Genomic DNA, 15,311 nt, shown 5'->3' on the forward strand with positions numbered 1-15,311 from the left:
TGATTTCATATATAGCCTTCAGTCTTTGACCTCATCAATGTAAATAGTCTTAATGTTACAGTATTTTTCTTTCTGGAAGTTCTTGTCATGATCATTTTATAAATGGGGAAACCAAGGCACACAGTGATTGAAATGTATTGCCTCAGTGTAGCCTTCATAAAATAGTGCCTAGATGAGAAACTCAAGAAGCCTAATTTTCAAGGCAAAATTCTTTTTCCATTAGATTCCTACCCAAGATTGAAACATTAAATCCACTTGAAGTTTGTGAAATTAGGAGATAAGTAAAGTTTGAGTTCTTGATACCAAGAACAGAGTAGGGAATGGGGTGGTAGCAAGAGTAATCGGGATCCTTGACCTTTATAAAGGGTTTCATAGTGGACAAGCGCTCCACAGACGCTGTTACACTCTGTCCTCAGCAAGGATATCCTTACAGATGAGGAGATCAAAACTCAGAGGCTAGTCAGAAAACAGTTTGTTAGCAAAGAGCAGAACTGAGATGGAAACTCAAGTCTTCTGAATCCAAGTTTAGTGAGGACACACCTTGGGGAAAAGAGGCTACCTGATTTTTACCGGGAGCCTTGAGTATGAGGGAGGTGGGAAGAAGCCAGTCTCAGAAGCACATTCGCGGAAAAGGAAATAATCATCATTAAGCATTTCAAATGATGACACAGAACTGCTCTGGGCACTGTAGGGACCTACTGACTGCAGCTCTAACCTCTGAGGGCCTGCAATCTAAGACAAACACACTAAGAAGAACAAATATGTACGTGACATACAATGGTATCTATTACAGTAGATCTACCATAGTGATCTATGACAAGAATAGAGAGGAAAGCATTTATATCACATACATGGCTAGCTAAGTTTGCGATGTGGAGAATGTAAGTGCATAAACGAAAATGGGAGAAATAAAGAAAAGCGAGCCAGGGAAGGAACACACACACACACACACACACACCAATTCACCAATTCACAAAGCGTTTTTTGGAAGAAAAATAATGTTTAAGAGTTCTTTTTTTTTCTCTTTTTTAAGAAGCAGTGGATTAGCTGTGTTGTGGCAGGAGCAGACCTAAGAGTGTGAGATTTAAAACAGAAATGTATCCTTAGGCATATGGAACAATTATAAAGATGGGTAGGAAGGGGGTAGAAGGCAGTCAGTGGACAAAGAGGGCTTTGAGCAAGTGGAAATTCAAGAGAGATTACCTGTCTTGACTCCCAGACTGTATCTGAGCATTTCCACCCCTGTGCTTTCAGAAAGCTCATGCTCTCCACATTTCAGGAACAAGAATTTCCAAGTTGTGAAGCCTGTCTGCAGTGGCTGAAGAAGGCAGCAGTGCCATGGTGAAGGAGAACATTGCAGAAGTGCAAAGTTCCTGCACTCAAAGAGCTCATGGTATAGTTAAAAATATTGGTAGTGTTACCGAGTCCAAGTTTGTACTGCTCTCAGCACAACAGGGCAATAAATCGAGAGATGAGATGTTGGGGCAAGAAAGAATAACTTTATTTGGAAAGCCAGCGGATGGAGAAGATGGTGGACTAGTGTCCCAAAGAACCATCTTCCCTGAGTTAGAATTCATGCTTCTTTTATACTAAAAGGGGAGGGGGGGTAAAGTCCTGCTTCCAGGATGTATTAATTTCTTCCTTCCTGCAGCCGTTTCCAGGTGGACCTGGTCAGGAGGTTTCCTGTGAGCTAAAGAAAGGTATTTTAGCTTAACGCTCATTACATGGGAGGCAGAGTTCCCAGAGATAGTCGATTATGTATAATTTAAGGTTATAGGCAACATCCCTTTAGTGATTAACTTGTAGCAAAAGCAATAGGATACAAAGGTTAAAGTAATTTATTCTTCCCTATTACAGCGGTCCTCTCTATGAGAGCACTTAAATTTTCCTCATTTTATTCACCTACATAGGATTTTCTCACTAGAAAAGACCTTGTATCACCAATGCTATTATCCTTTCTTTTTAAACAGGAAAGGCAACTTTAGGCCCAGAGGGGACCAACTTACTAGTTAATTTACAGTAACTGGAGAATGGCTAGTGGCAAACCCAAAACTGGAAGCCAACTTTTCTAACAACTAATGGTGATGTTTCATGTTCTTCCTGGCATTCAGGATATAAAGGTATTGTTACAACAGCGGTACAAAAAGAAGTTTACTCCTTTATCCCAAATTGTCCTTCAACTCCATTTCACTTCTGGCACTCTTATTGCTCATTTTAATTTACTTCACCTTTACTGATCCCCACTCCTCCCTTTTTTCTCCTCTTGGAGTGAAACCAGGCCTGGACATCACTCAGGCATATGGGGCTGGGGATGGAGATAAAGTAGATGTTTGAGATCCTTTACCATTAGTGAACCTTAAAGGAAGAACGAAAAATGCTTTGGATAACATGCTTATAACTGCTTGAGCAGAAACAAAAGACGGAAGACAAAGAGAGGAGAGATGTCGTTGAATGACTTAGGGAGAAAACTTGCAAGCTGCTTAGATGTGGACAAATGAAGACTAAATGCAGGGGGTTGGGGGTCAGCGAGGAAACGTCACAATCCCCTAACGGAGCGAGGTGCAGGGTGTAATGCCTAAGCAAAGCGCTTCACAGAAAGCCTCGCGGATTCTTTTGTATCTGAAAAGACTCTTTTCTTAGATGGCAGCGAACGACCTCTGAGGTCTGCGGGTATCTCTTCCCATTGTAAAGGCGCTCCTCTCTGGGAGGTCGCAGGGCCCTTTTACGGAGAAACGGGGGACCCCCTCTCAGCGGTCTGGGGTAAGCTTTAGGCCGGCGTTGGGCCCGTTCCCGTGGTTTCTGCGAGGTCCCCTCCCGCGACAGGCGTGACCCCCGGGTCAGCGCCTGGCCCACACCAGGGCGGAGGAAAAGCCCCCAGCAGCCCAGCTGGCCTCTAGAGCCGCTTCCCCCTGCGAGTCCCGCCGAATCCCGCCCTGCCGCCCGCCGCGAGCGTGCCTAACGTGCTCCCGCAACGTGACGCACGCGCCGCGCCGGGGTGGCTGCGCGGGCAGCGCGGCGGGAGGAGCGCGCGCCGAGGGCTGGGTGCGGGCGGAAGTCGGCGTCTGCGGAAAGGAGAAAGGAAAGGGAGACACGGCTGGGTGCGGCGCGGCGCGGCGCGGCGCGGCGCGGCGCGGCGCTGCTGCGAGACCGGCAGGAGGGCGCCGCCCCCTCCCCCGCCCTCTCCGCTGAGGATGGAAGTGACGAAAGCAGCCGAGGAGGTCACTTCCTGCTGGGGTGGATGAGGAGGAGCTGGAGTCGCCGCGGAGGAGACCGGACCGAAGACGGACCGTGCGGGGGAGAGGTGAGTCCCGGCCTCGCCGCCAGGTTCCTCTGGGCAGAACCTCTGGCTTCGGCGTGGACGGCGTCCCTGCGGTCGGGGCCGCCCGGCGAGCCACGTACCAACCCAGCCGGGCCTCCCCCAGTGCGGGGGGCGGGGGAGGGAGGGAGGGAGGGAGGGGGCCCCGCGGCTGAGGGGCGACGGGGATCCAGGCAGTGTTCGTGCGGTGGCTCCGCGGAGCTTCGAGGCCACGGGGCGAGGGAGGCCCGGCCGGGAGGCAGGTAGAAAGGAGGCTCCCGGGGCTGCGGAAGTCGGGAGCGGGAGCTGCAGCGGGGGATCCGCGGCACCAGACTCTGCAAGCCTCACTCTTTGGGGAATGGTCGCGGTCCGAGGGAGGCGAGGGGCCTGCCGGGCTTTGCAGAGTTGAGATGAGTGATCCTACTTGGATAGAGTGTCCTCGGAATGAATTTGCCTAAGGCATGGAGAGGCGCCTCCGGGCCCCTGGGAGGGAGGCCTTTATGGGTGAAATCGGGGAGTTGGGATGTCGGGAGAGAGCTTCCTGGGCAAGTCATTGTTGCAGCGGGGTTTGGATCGCAGAGTCGTGGTGGGTGAAGGCATTCCGGTGGCAGAATAAAGACCTCGCGAACCGACAGAGCAATCTAGTTGTTAGCGTCCAGGGCAGCTTCCTGGAGCCGTGGGGAAATTAGTGTTTTTCCTCTCTCATTGTCACGGAGATGGAAGCAGCCGGGAGAGGAAACTCCTGCCTCAGCTCTGGGGCCTTGTTATTGTGTATCTTGTGTGTGTAACTCTGTGTCTGTGTTTATGTTTGTTTTTTCCTTCCTTTGGGGTATGTATCTTATCCTCATTCCCTGGTAGTTTCATAGCCCGAAACTTGCTGGTCTTCTTAATGTGTATGGTGAGAAAAAAGATTCAAAGGATCTAGAGGAATCCTAGGTTAGATGAAATTTCAAGATTAGGAATTTGTACCCACCCCACCCTAGGGTCACTAAGGCACCTACATTGCCTCCAGACTCCTGCTAATGTTGGTACTGAGGGCCTGTCATTCACCCTGGGGAACTGCCTGGCTGAGGGTAGATCTGCCTTCTGCCCGCATATCCCTCTGGCAGTTTTACCCTTCCCTCCTTTTTGTTAAAGGATTGACTGATACAGGGTGCTTGCTGCTAGGAACAGGAAATTTATTAAGGAACTGTAAATCTGAGTGGAATGAATTCAAATCACAGCCAGACTCCCTCCACTTGTTGAACAGAAGGTTCCCAGAAATGCTTGCTTTTTTTTTCTTCCTGTTAAAGGGAGAAAATGTAAAATGTTTCCTCAAAGAAAAATTGGGGGAGTGTGTGTGTGTGTGTTTGTATAGAGTAACTGTACATATGGTGTGTTTACTTAATGTATCCCAGGGTGTTGTTTCAAGGAGGAAGGGGCAGTTTCTGACTGGGAGAAGTTTTCCTTCTCCCATCTCACATAGTTCAGGAAAGTAAATCAAAATCAGATGTTCATTCTTGAGTGGCAATCAGATGGCTTTGGATTTTTTTTTTTTAACTCTTCTTTAAACTGGTACATCTGGGTGAACTCAGACTTGTGTATCTTGGCATCTGGGCCTGTCTAGTAATAGAAGACAAACTGTTTGACTTGTTTTGGCTGCTTTTTTGGACTCATTTCGCCATACCCTTTCTTTTTTACATTTGAAGGACTGGTCAGGAGGAAGAAAGCAAATATTAAACACAGTGTTTACAATTTGTGGCTTAAAGTCAGGTGGGAGATAATTATGGCCTTTGAAGCTGATGACTTGAGCACCATCATTTGATGACTTGGGGATTAGCAGTTTGGAGGTGACATGTTTGGAAGAAAGAGGGTTACATAAGGAGGGAAAGACAGGGAAAAAGAAGTTTGGGGAAAGGCTGTGCCAGAAAACATTGGGAGGATAATAAATAAATAGCACCTTAAAGTAATTGATGTGGCTTGTATCTCTCAGCAGGAGGGTGAAAATGAAAGCAGGCTGTAGCATCGTGGAAAAGCCAGAAGGAGGTGGAGGTGAGCAGAAGTTAATCATCTTCTGACATACCTGGAATGTCCCTCAGTGGTTCCTTTTCTCTCCACTTGGGCTTGGTTCACAAATGCCAGACCATGGCTGACAGCCTCTTGACAGGGTAGATACTGCTAGGACAGTTGTAGGCTTGTTTCCTATGGATGAATGTTAACATGTCTGGTCACCACACCCTTATCCCGAGCTTTAGAGTCTCTTTCCTGTTAGAGACACAATTCCAACCTTGAGGGTAAGGTTGTTTTTTCCTAAAACATTATCTTTCCTTTTTGTTCCCTTTGGAACTTTCATGTCCTTACAGAAAGTAGGCATGAGATTTAGTAAGATCTGAAAGGGTAAGAGATTAGACACCTGGGTGCTGCTGCCCAGCTCTTATCAGATTTAATGATTGCCACAAGGAAAGGTAACTTCTCTCTGCTTTCCTCTCGGCTATTGTGGTTAGCCCCAGCTGACCGAAAGGGTGTTTGTGGCATGTTTGCACAGCACTCTAGAGATTCTGAGCATTGGAATGTGAGGTTGGGGATACAGGTATGTATGTTCCTAGCTCCTGACTACCTTGATCTTGCCCTTTTCATATTAAAGGGTATCAGTTTCCTGATTGGGCCTATAAAACAGAGTCGTCCCCGGGCTCCCGGCAGATCCAGCTATGGCACTTCATCCTGGAGCTGCTGCAGAAGGAGGAGTTCCGCCATGTCATCGCCTGGCAGCAGGGAGAGTACGGGGAGTTTGTCATCAAGGATCCAGACGAGGTGGCCCGCCTCTGGGGCCGCAGGAAGTGCAAACCACAGATGAATTATGACAAGCTGAGCCGGGCCCTGAGGTGAGGGAAAGGATTCCCAAATCCATTGTGTTAACAGATTGGAAGGAGACTTAAGTAGTTTGGTGAATGTTAGATAAAAAAGGTATCAGGTGATAAGAGACTCCACTAGTGAATAGGTGTAGCTTTTTTTTTTTTAGGTGTAGCTTTAAAGTGGGAGTGGGAGCTATTGAATCTGGGTAGCACAGGCACAGGAGGAGAAAAGGCATATCTTTGGTTATATGTAGGAGGGAATTCCAACGTGGCTGGCACTGGATCCTGACAGCCAGTTCTGCTCTGTAGTGGGCGAGAATGTGTGGTGAAACCTGGATTGGAGCTCATTTATAATCCAAATGATTAATTTACACTTCCCTGTTAGAAATCTCTTAGAATTTCTCTTTTTTAGGCTCTCCTGGAAGAAACTAGAAAAAGAGTGAAGCAAGCACACAAGAGAGCACTCACTGCATGGTAGTGCCCTAGCTATTCAGGAACCAGTCAGTGAGCTCAGTGAGTTGCCAGTTCATAGGTTGCTCCAGCATGTCTAAAGATTGGTCACTATAAGTTTTCGCAGGTTTTCTTTTCCCCTTGTCAGTCTTTACATTTCATAACCCTTTAGCCCCCCAGGGGCCAGTTTATAACCTGTGCCACTGAATAGATTCAAGCCTCAAGGTTCTAGGTACATTGAAATCCCCTTGCCTTCCTTCACTGTTAGTGACCCTGAATGTAAAATCTGGGCAGCAGCGTTGCTGGAGCCTCTCACTTCCTTTTGAAAGTGAAGTAGGCCAGGGTGACTGCTGTTTTCCAGATCAGGGTGTACCATTGTTTGACCTGCCACCGTAAAACAGTTCTACATTCCTTTGTCTATGCCTTGAGCTTAGGCCTCCAGACTAACCACATCAGGTCTCCCAAGAGATTTGTCTGCCCCCACCTGGGCAAGGCAGAAAGGAGAAACAAGGCAGTGACATACAGTGGAACAGGAAGGAAATGGACTAAAGAATTGAAACCATAGAGAGAGAGAGAAGAAAGGTGGTTGGGGCTAGCATAGGTGTTCAGGATCTCGAAGTGAGATTGTCTTTGTAAAGGACTAGAATTTAGTTGAAGATTGAATGGGAAAAGTACGCTCTTAGGTCTCCCAGCTCTAACCTAAGGGCAAGGCTGCAAAAGAATGATAGTGATGTTTGCAAGTAATACTCAGCAAGAATTGTTGATCTTAGTGGTTACCTAAGTATATCAAAAACTGTCAGTAGCTAGAAGATAAATTGACGTGCATTCCTGTTTTTACAGATACTATTACAACAAGAGGATCCTTCATAAAACAAAAGGGAAAAGGTTCACTTATAAATTTAACTTCAACAAGCTGGTGATGCCCAACTACCCATTCATCAACATACGGTCAAGTGGTAAGATGCAAACCTCTCTTGGTGGGGAATAAATTTTGAGTTGAAAAGGAATTTTAAAAACCCAGGTCTAATATGTGATCATGTAAGTCCCAGTATATAATGCTGTAATACCCTGCCTAGTTGGTTGCTTCTCTCAGAAGCTTTCTTCTGGACCCTCAGAAACCGAAATCTAGGACATAGGTACATTATGAAGGGAAAACACACCCATGGTTTCTGTTATCTGCTCAGTGTGACTGGGAAAAGGAAAGGTGATCCCAGCAGGGGTTCAGGATTCCAGAAGCATATGTTGATTTAGGGAGTTGATGGGACTTTTAGAGACATGTGTTTATAGAGTCAAATATGAACGTAAATTTCTGGAGGAGGATTCAGTTTGAGACACACATGTTTGAGTTATCCTTGAATGGACAGTTGTAGAAATGATCAGAAATAGACCTTCAGTGTAAAAAAAAAAAAAAAAAAACCCAGGTCTAGGATTTGTCACATTTAAGGGGTTATTTAGAAACACCAAAGTAATATGATCCCCTGGATTTCCTCTGCGTTCTTGCTCAAGTTTTCCCATTCATCTCACAGGAAGTGATAGACTCTGCAGCATCAAGATAGATTTGGTTTATTTGGTTCCTTTTTCTGCATATTATTTGTCATCTCCTAGACATTATTGCATTGTCCTCTTTAGGAATGGTGTTCCATAGGTTTGTGTTGATCTTTAAGTTCAGGACTCAGAGTTTTAACACCCTGCCCAGTGGCTCTTTCATAGACAAGAACTAGCTTCTACAAACACTTCCGATTTTCTATGAAACAACCAAGCTCACCCTTATCAAGTGAATATCATCAAAACCACAGCATCCTTGATCACAGAAAGGAGGTTCATATGTTTGCAGTGAAAAGCAGTGTCTTTGATCTGCACCAACAACGCCTCAGAGAACAGGACTCTGGGGTTACTTGACCTTCTCTCCTCTGAAGTGCTGCAAGGCTTCCCCTCTAGGCTCTCCACAGGACAGGTTTCCATTACAGCTTCTCACAGAGGTTTTGAGTCTGCCTCTCAGGGATGCAGAAAGCAGTCTCTGATAAGGATGTTTGTTTGTTTGTTTGTTTGTTTTAAGATGCAAATCAGACCCCTGCCTAAGAAAATAGATTGTGTTTAACTAGTTTCTGAGCAGTCCATTAATGCTCTGTCTTTGTGGCATTGTACAAGGCAAAGAAATCTGATTGTGATTCTGTAGTATTACAACTTCTCAGAGAAAAGTTGGAAGAAACCTGAAAAATTAGAGCAGGGGTGTGGCTGAGAGAATATAATGCTGAGATCCGTGGCAGATATGTAATTACTACACACAACAAGTTAGGGCAGTTTTAGCTTGATGCTGCTATCATTACAGTTCCATCTCTTCTGTAACCACTCCCTTCTGTCCCTGGGGCATGCATTTAAAAAAAAATAAAAGTGGTATTGGAATGCATCTCTCTAATTACAACCTGTTTTCTTTCCTTGTGCCTGAGGGAGAGGCGTTAGGAAATCAAACCTGTTCTAACCACTGGAATCTTGTTTCCTCTATTTTTCACCCTTACCCCCCTCCTGTGTACCTAGAGGAATTTTGACTCTAGCTGGGTATACCAGAGTGTGTGAGTCTTGTTCTTCTGTCTTTGACCCATTTTTTTTCTATTGAAAACCCACAAGTCCAGCCACTTGGACAACCTGGAATGGGGCATTCATCAGCCCTTGGGAGTAATATGCTTTTCCAAGGAAAGGAAATCTGGACCCTCACTATATGAAGACTCTGGTCTAGAAACCTAACAGTAGTGGCCTAGCACCACCTATTGTGCCTGCAGGTGGTTGAACCAACATTGATCCTTAACTAAGCTCAAGATCCTAATCGAAAAGTCATGGGGAAAGCAAAACTTTTAGGGATACTACTTCGTTTTTACATCCTGGTTGCAGATAACCCCAAAGAACTAGAGTCATTAGTTCATAGAGAACTTTTACCCAGATAGACCAGATGTTTCAGGTTAACTTTTATGATGACAAAGGAATGTAACATTTATTGAACATCTACTTAATGGAGGTACTTTTGCCTAGTGTTTTTGTGAATTAACTCATGCAACTCTCCTAGCCAAATAAAGTATACATCTCAGTACCCTCATTTTACAAATGATAAAATTAAGGATGACAGGGCTTCCCTGGTGGCTCAGTGGTTGAGAGTCCGCCTGCCGATGCAGGGGACACGGGTTCACAGGTTCGTGCCCCCGTCCGGGAAGATCCCACATGCCGCGGAGCGGCTGGGCCCGTGAGCCATGGCCGCTGAGCCTGCGCGTCCGGAGCCTGTGCTCCGCAACGGGAGGGGCCACAACAGTGAGAGGCCTGCGTGCCGCAAAAAAAAAAAAAAATTAAGGATGACAGCAAAGTCAAAGATTGATCAGAGTGGCTTGAATACAGTTATCTGTTGGACACTTTCTCAGGAAACAATTCTTGAGAGATTGAGCTATTGAAATAGATCATACATTCCTTCTCTGGTTTGGGATTCATTCATTTGTTCAACAGATAATGTATTAAGCCCTAAAGAAAAAGAAAAAGATAATGGGGGAGTTCTTTCCCTCAAGGAACTTAAAATTTAGCAGGAGAGATAAGATATACGAGGTTTAACACAATTCGGAATACAATGTGGAATGTGATAAATGCTCTAAGAAGCAGAGCTATGTGGATTAAGATCCTGGAGGCTAGAGAGATATTGTCTAGATGGTGGGTTGATACAGTTGGGCTATTTTGAACTGTGTGTTTTTAAAAATAGAAGCAATACATTTAAATTTTTTTATTATTTTTTTAATATTTAATGTTTAAATGTATTTTTAATATTTACATTAAAATGTATTTTTTAAATGTACTTACATAGGAAACCTTGGAAAGATACAGAAGATACTAGTAAAAATGCTGCCTGTCAGGGTGTGGGGAGAGAGCAGACCAGTTCAAGGATGGACTTGAGACCTCACTTCAGCCCACCCCAGTTTTTTTATCTTTATTTTAGGAAACTTTAAAGCTACAGAAAAATTGAGGAAAAAATTGAACATCGAACACCCATATATCCTCTATCTGGATTCACTAATCAATAGATAAACATTTGCTTTATATTTCCATATACTTTTTAAATCTTCTGAGATTAAGTTGGAGATGTGACACTTCATCCCTGTGTACTTCAGTATGTATCTCCCAAGTACAAGGACATTCTCCTTCTACTCACAATAACATTACCATACCCAGGAAGTTTTAACATGCTCTAATACTATTATCTAATATATGGTCCATATTTAAATGATACATGCCTTTTAAAGTTTTGCTTTTTTAATCATGATTATTGTCTAATAAAAATTATTTATTTTAACAAACACATGCAGTTTGCTATGCGCTGGTACCAGTTGAAGGACTTTACAAATATTAACTCTTGTAGTTTTCATAGCATGAGGATTAGTCCTGTTATTATCCACTTTACAGGTAATGAAACTGAGGCACGGAAAAGTAAGTAAGTTACCTAGAGTAACACAGCTATTAAGTGGTAGGGCCGGGGTTTGAACTTAGACAAGGGCCTTATTCCATTTTGCTAAAGGGGTTCAAAAACCAGTTGGTTACTTGTACCAGGCTACAAGGTAGAAGGTGCTGGAACTAAGATTCAAACCCACGTTTTCCAGCCCTACTACTCTGATTTCATAGTGGCTCCACGAAGGTTGTCTTCTTCAAAGCAGTGTTATTCGTACTTCTTTTAGCAGCAAACTTAGTTTTCAGACAAAATCTTAGATTTGTTATCTCAACATACTGATACAACATATAAAAATAGGGCGGCTGCAGTTACTCAGAGGTGAGGGATCCAGAATGCCACCTCCAAATTGCCTTCCTTCACTCCCTCTAAATGCATTTGGAAAATGCTATGTATTCCGTCTCCTTTTTGCAGATTTACAGTATACCTTAGCCTGTGTAGGGACTGAGATATCCTCCAGTTTAGAAAAAACAAAGCGAAAAACTAAATTGTTTAGGAGACGAGACCTTCTCTACCACCTCCCTTCCCCCACACACATTATACTTATTCAGTCCTTCAGAACACATAGAAGTGTTTTTTTTGCTTTTGAATAGATGTGCTCTTAATACAAAATAAAGATCCAGGAGAATCAAAAAAGAATAGAATTTTAGCCATTGTAATAAGCTAGTAGAAGTGATACTTTGGAGAGACCCTCTTGACTCAAATTATATTCAAGGTCATCCATCTGTTTTTCCTAATTGTGCAATTAAATCAGTGGTTTTAGAAAAAAGACCTGCAGACCAGTTTTCTGTGGAACATCATTTTGAAATGCTGCTCTGGCACAGTGTTACTCAGGCACATGTGCCAAGAAAGCTGCAGTCTTGCACATACCTACCGACTCCAGAGTCCTATCTGAGGATGACTCAATTATAACAAGAATAGAAGACTGCAAGCAATTCCTACCCACATCGTATCTCGTGCACCTTTTTTGTTTCTTCTCCTGGATCACCACACTTCACTTATTTGGGTTTTTCTTATTTTTTCTTCTCCTTTATCCTTCCCTCAGTAAAAATAGCCCTCCTGACATCATCAGTGATAGAAGCCACTGATGCCTCCCAGGCGCCCAAAGGATCCCTGAGGCCTCATACCTCTCTTATGCTCTGATTGTCAGGAGGACCTTTTGGGGGAGTTGAGAACTTGTGAGGCTCTGAAGTTGACATGTGTAGCACAGTGTTGGTTTCTGCCTAGAGCTTCAGTTTTTAGTCTGTGAATTTGGGAAAAGTAGGTACTCGACTTTCTCGCAGCGTCCTCAGTGCTTGAAAGCAGGATGGTAGTGGAGATCATTATACAGAATATGTATAATAGAAAATAGATTGGAGAGATTTAAAAATTTTTGAATCTCTACAAAGTAATGATTGTATATCAGAAATGATAAAAGGTATACCATGAGAACCTACCTTAACAAACATAGCCTCTTTTTGTGATGTTTTTGTTCTTAAAATGTGGTCTTGTTCATGTTCATATATGTGAGGTGCAGGGTCTTCAGCCTTTTAATGCATTGTTTACATACATATCGTTCCCAGTTTCGTTCATTGCTCTTGGTTTGCTTGCTTACTTTATAGATCTGGCCAAGATTATGAAAAAAAGAAAAGATGATTTGCAAAGCTGAGAGTAAAGCAGGTGATATATATACAGTATTTAGAGTTGCAGAGGAGAAGGCTGTAATACCCATTCATTCACTCAACTGGTAGTTATTAAGCACCTACTAATTATTAAGCCCTTAACTGCTGGGAATCTACTTGCAAATAATAGGAAGTCCCTGCCTTCATGGGATTTATGTTTTAGAATACAGATAGACAAGTAAATGATATTTTGGATAGTAATGAGTACTGTGAAGACAGTAAGACTCTAGAGAAAGGTGGCAACTAAACTGAGTATAGGAAGCTGAGGAGACAGGCAGCTGAGGGATTCAGTCCAGCCGGAATGTTTATTTTCTGTTGCTCTTCAACATCTTGTACTTGTTTAGCATAAGTAAAATTGCTGATAATGAATGACCGGACCTCCAAAGTGGCCTTTTGTCTTTTCCTCCCTCACAGGTGTGGTTCCCCAGAGTGCGCCACCAGTGCCAACAGCCTCTTCCCGCTTCCACTTCCCACCTCTGGACACCCATTCTCCAACTAGTGATGTGCAGCCAGGGCGGTTCTCTGCTAGCTCCCTAACTGCTTCTGGCCAGGAGTCAAGCACTGGCACTGATAGAAAGGTGGAGCTTTCGGAGCTGGAGGATGGCTCAGCCGCTGACTGGCGCCGGGGTGTGGATCTCATGTCCTCCCGAAATGCGGTCGGCGGAGGGATTGGCCATCAGAAGCGCAAACCTGACATCATGCTTCCCCTGTTCTCTAGGCCAGGGATGTACCCTGACCCCCACAGTCCCTTCGCCATCTCTCCCATCCCCGGCCGTGGAGGCGTCCTGAATGTCCCCATTTCACCAGCCCTCTCCCTGACTCCCACCATCTTCTCCTATAGCCCGTCGCCAGGCCTGAGCCCCTTCACCAGCAGCAGTTGCTTCTCCTTCAACCCTGAGGAAATGAAACACTACCTTCATTCTCAAGCCTGTTCTGTGTTCAACTACCATCTGAGTCCGCGGACATTTCCTCGTTACCCAGGGCTCGTGGTTCCTCCGCTGCAGTGCCAGATGCATCCTGAGGAGTCAACCCAGTTTTCCATCAAGCTGCAGCCGCCACCTGTCGGGCGGAAGAACCGGGAGAGGGTGGAGAGCAGCGAGGAGGCAGCGCCTGTCACTGTTCCCACGCTGGCTCCTGTCCCCCCGAGAATTAAGGTGGAACCAGCCTCTGAGAAGGATCCTGAGAGTCTCAGGCAGTCGGCACGAGAAAAGGAGGAGCGCTCTCAAGAAGAGGGCAGTGTGCCAAGCAGGACCACAGAAGAGGAAAAAGGCACCATCTTTGCCCGCCCGGCTGCACCGCCTGTCTGGCCCTCTGTACCCGTTAGCACCCCAAGTGAAGAACCCCTAGAGGTGACTGAAGACAGTGAGGACAGGCCTGGCAAAGAGCCCGGTGCACCTGAGAAGAAAGAAGATGCCCTGATGCCCCCCAAGCTTCGGTTGAAGCGGCGCTGGAATGATGACCCTGAAGCCCGGGAGCTGAGTAAGAATGGCAAGTTCCTCTGGAATGGGTCAGGACCCCGGGGCTTGGCAACGGCTGCTGCTGACGCTTAGAACTGGAGGTTGATTGGGAGCTGTTTATACTATAATCAAACACATACATGTATTTATGTAGCAAGATTTCAGGGTGGGGGGTGGGGAGGGAATTAGGCTGGTTTGATCCTTCTAGGGGCATAGACTTGTATTTTTATGTTTGGGGGATAGGATGGGGGTATCTTCTGTTGTAAATTAGATGGGATGTGAACACACTTTTTTTTCCTGGTGAGTAGGACATGGGAAGGGTATTGAACTGAAAGAAGAAAGAGCCTCTGTTTCCTGTTGAGGCTTACACTTTCTGACAGACTCCCAGAGGGCCAAGATACTGTTTGGTCCCATGATAGTTCAGGTTCCAGACTTGTTTCTTTTCTATTGTATTTATATATGGAAAGCCATTAATGAATTTATTTTGCTCTGAGACATACACATAAAAGGGAAAGGGGCGTGGTTGGGAGGTTGAGCAGTGAGAGACCATTAATACTAAGTATTTTGCCTGAAATGTTTCTTTATAAGTATTTCAGGGGAGGAATAAGAATCTCAGTCTTATGGGGGCAGGAGGATGTTCAGGTGTTGCTCTTTTTCTTTTTCCCTTTGTTGTTGTTTGGCTTCTTTTTTTTTTTTTTCCTTTTTATAAAATGTTTTCAGGAAACGTGAAATGTACTGCCAGTTAGAGCGGGGCTGGCAAGGCACAGGCGCTGAGCCTTCAGCTGCGTTGTTGAGACAGGAAGCCCTGCTGTGAATTTCTTGGACATTTCACCTACTTCACCTATTAAGAAGCCATGAGGAGTTATAAACTCTTGTTCAGGGAAGAAAGAAGAGGGCAGGAGGATGTAACCCAATGCCTTTAAAAACAAAAACACAAAAATGCTCTTTTTTTTTTTCCCCATCGTGGGTTTGGGGAGCCAAACCAACGTGTGACTGAGCGAGTTGACTGAGAGACGTGACAGAGTTGAAGATGTCTTTCTGCAGTGTCTGGTTCTCTTATCGTCTTGTCTTCTTAAGTCAAAGCCTTAACAATGAACATACTTCAACATGATACGGGTCTGTCAACGTAAACCTGTAAAAGGGCAT

At 44.9% G+C, this 15,311-nt stretch overlaps 1 protein-coding gene across 3 annotated transcripts; it reads left to right on the forward strand.

The window, feature by feature from the left end:
• Positions 1-3,146: 3,146 nt before the first annotated feature.
• ETV3 (ETS variant 3) lies at positions 3,147-15,101 on the forward strand. 3 transcript variants are annotated; one of them, XM_029230261.1, is made up of 5 exons: positions 3,147-3,301; positions 5,268-5,326; positions 5,919-6,156; positions 7,417-7,532; positions 13,123-15,101. In XM_029230261.1, exons 2-5 carry the CDS (start codon positions 5,281-5,283, stop codon positions 14,256-14,258), a joined length of 1,536 nt encoding a protein of 511 aa, XP_029086094.1. In that variant the 5' UTR covers positions 3,147-3,301; positions 5,268-5,280; the 3' UTR covers positions 14,259-15,101. The 3 variants fall into 3 exon arrangements, with proteins under 3 accessions (XP_029086094.1, XP_029086095.1, XP_029086093.1); XM_029230262.1 differs by having other exon boundaries at positions 3,251-3,301; positions 5,271-5,326; XM_029230260.1 differs by lacking the exon at positions 3,147-3,301 and having other exon boundaries at positions 4,679-5,326.
• Positions 15,102-15,311: the final 210 nt, after the last annotated feature.

Source organism: Monodon monoceros, unplaced genomic scaffold (assembly GCF_005190385.1).
Source record: "Monodon monoceros isolate NGI ecotype Baffin Bay Population unplaced genomic scaffold, NGI_Narwhal_1 Super_Scaffold_18, whole genome shotgun sequence".
Lineage (NCBI taxonomy): Eukaryota > Metazoa > Chordata > Mammalia > Artiodactyla > Monodontidae > Monodon > Monodon monoceros.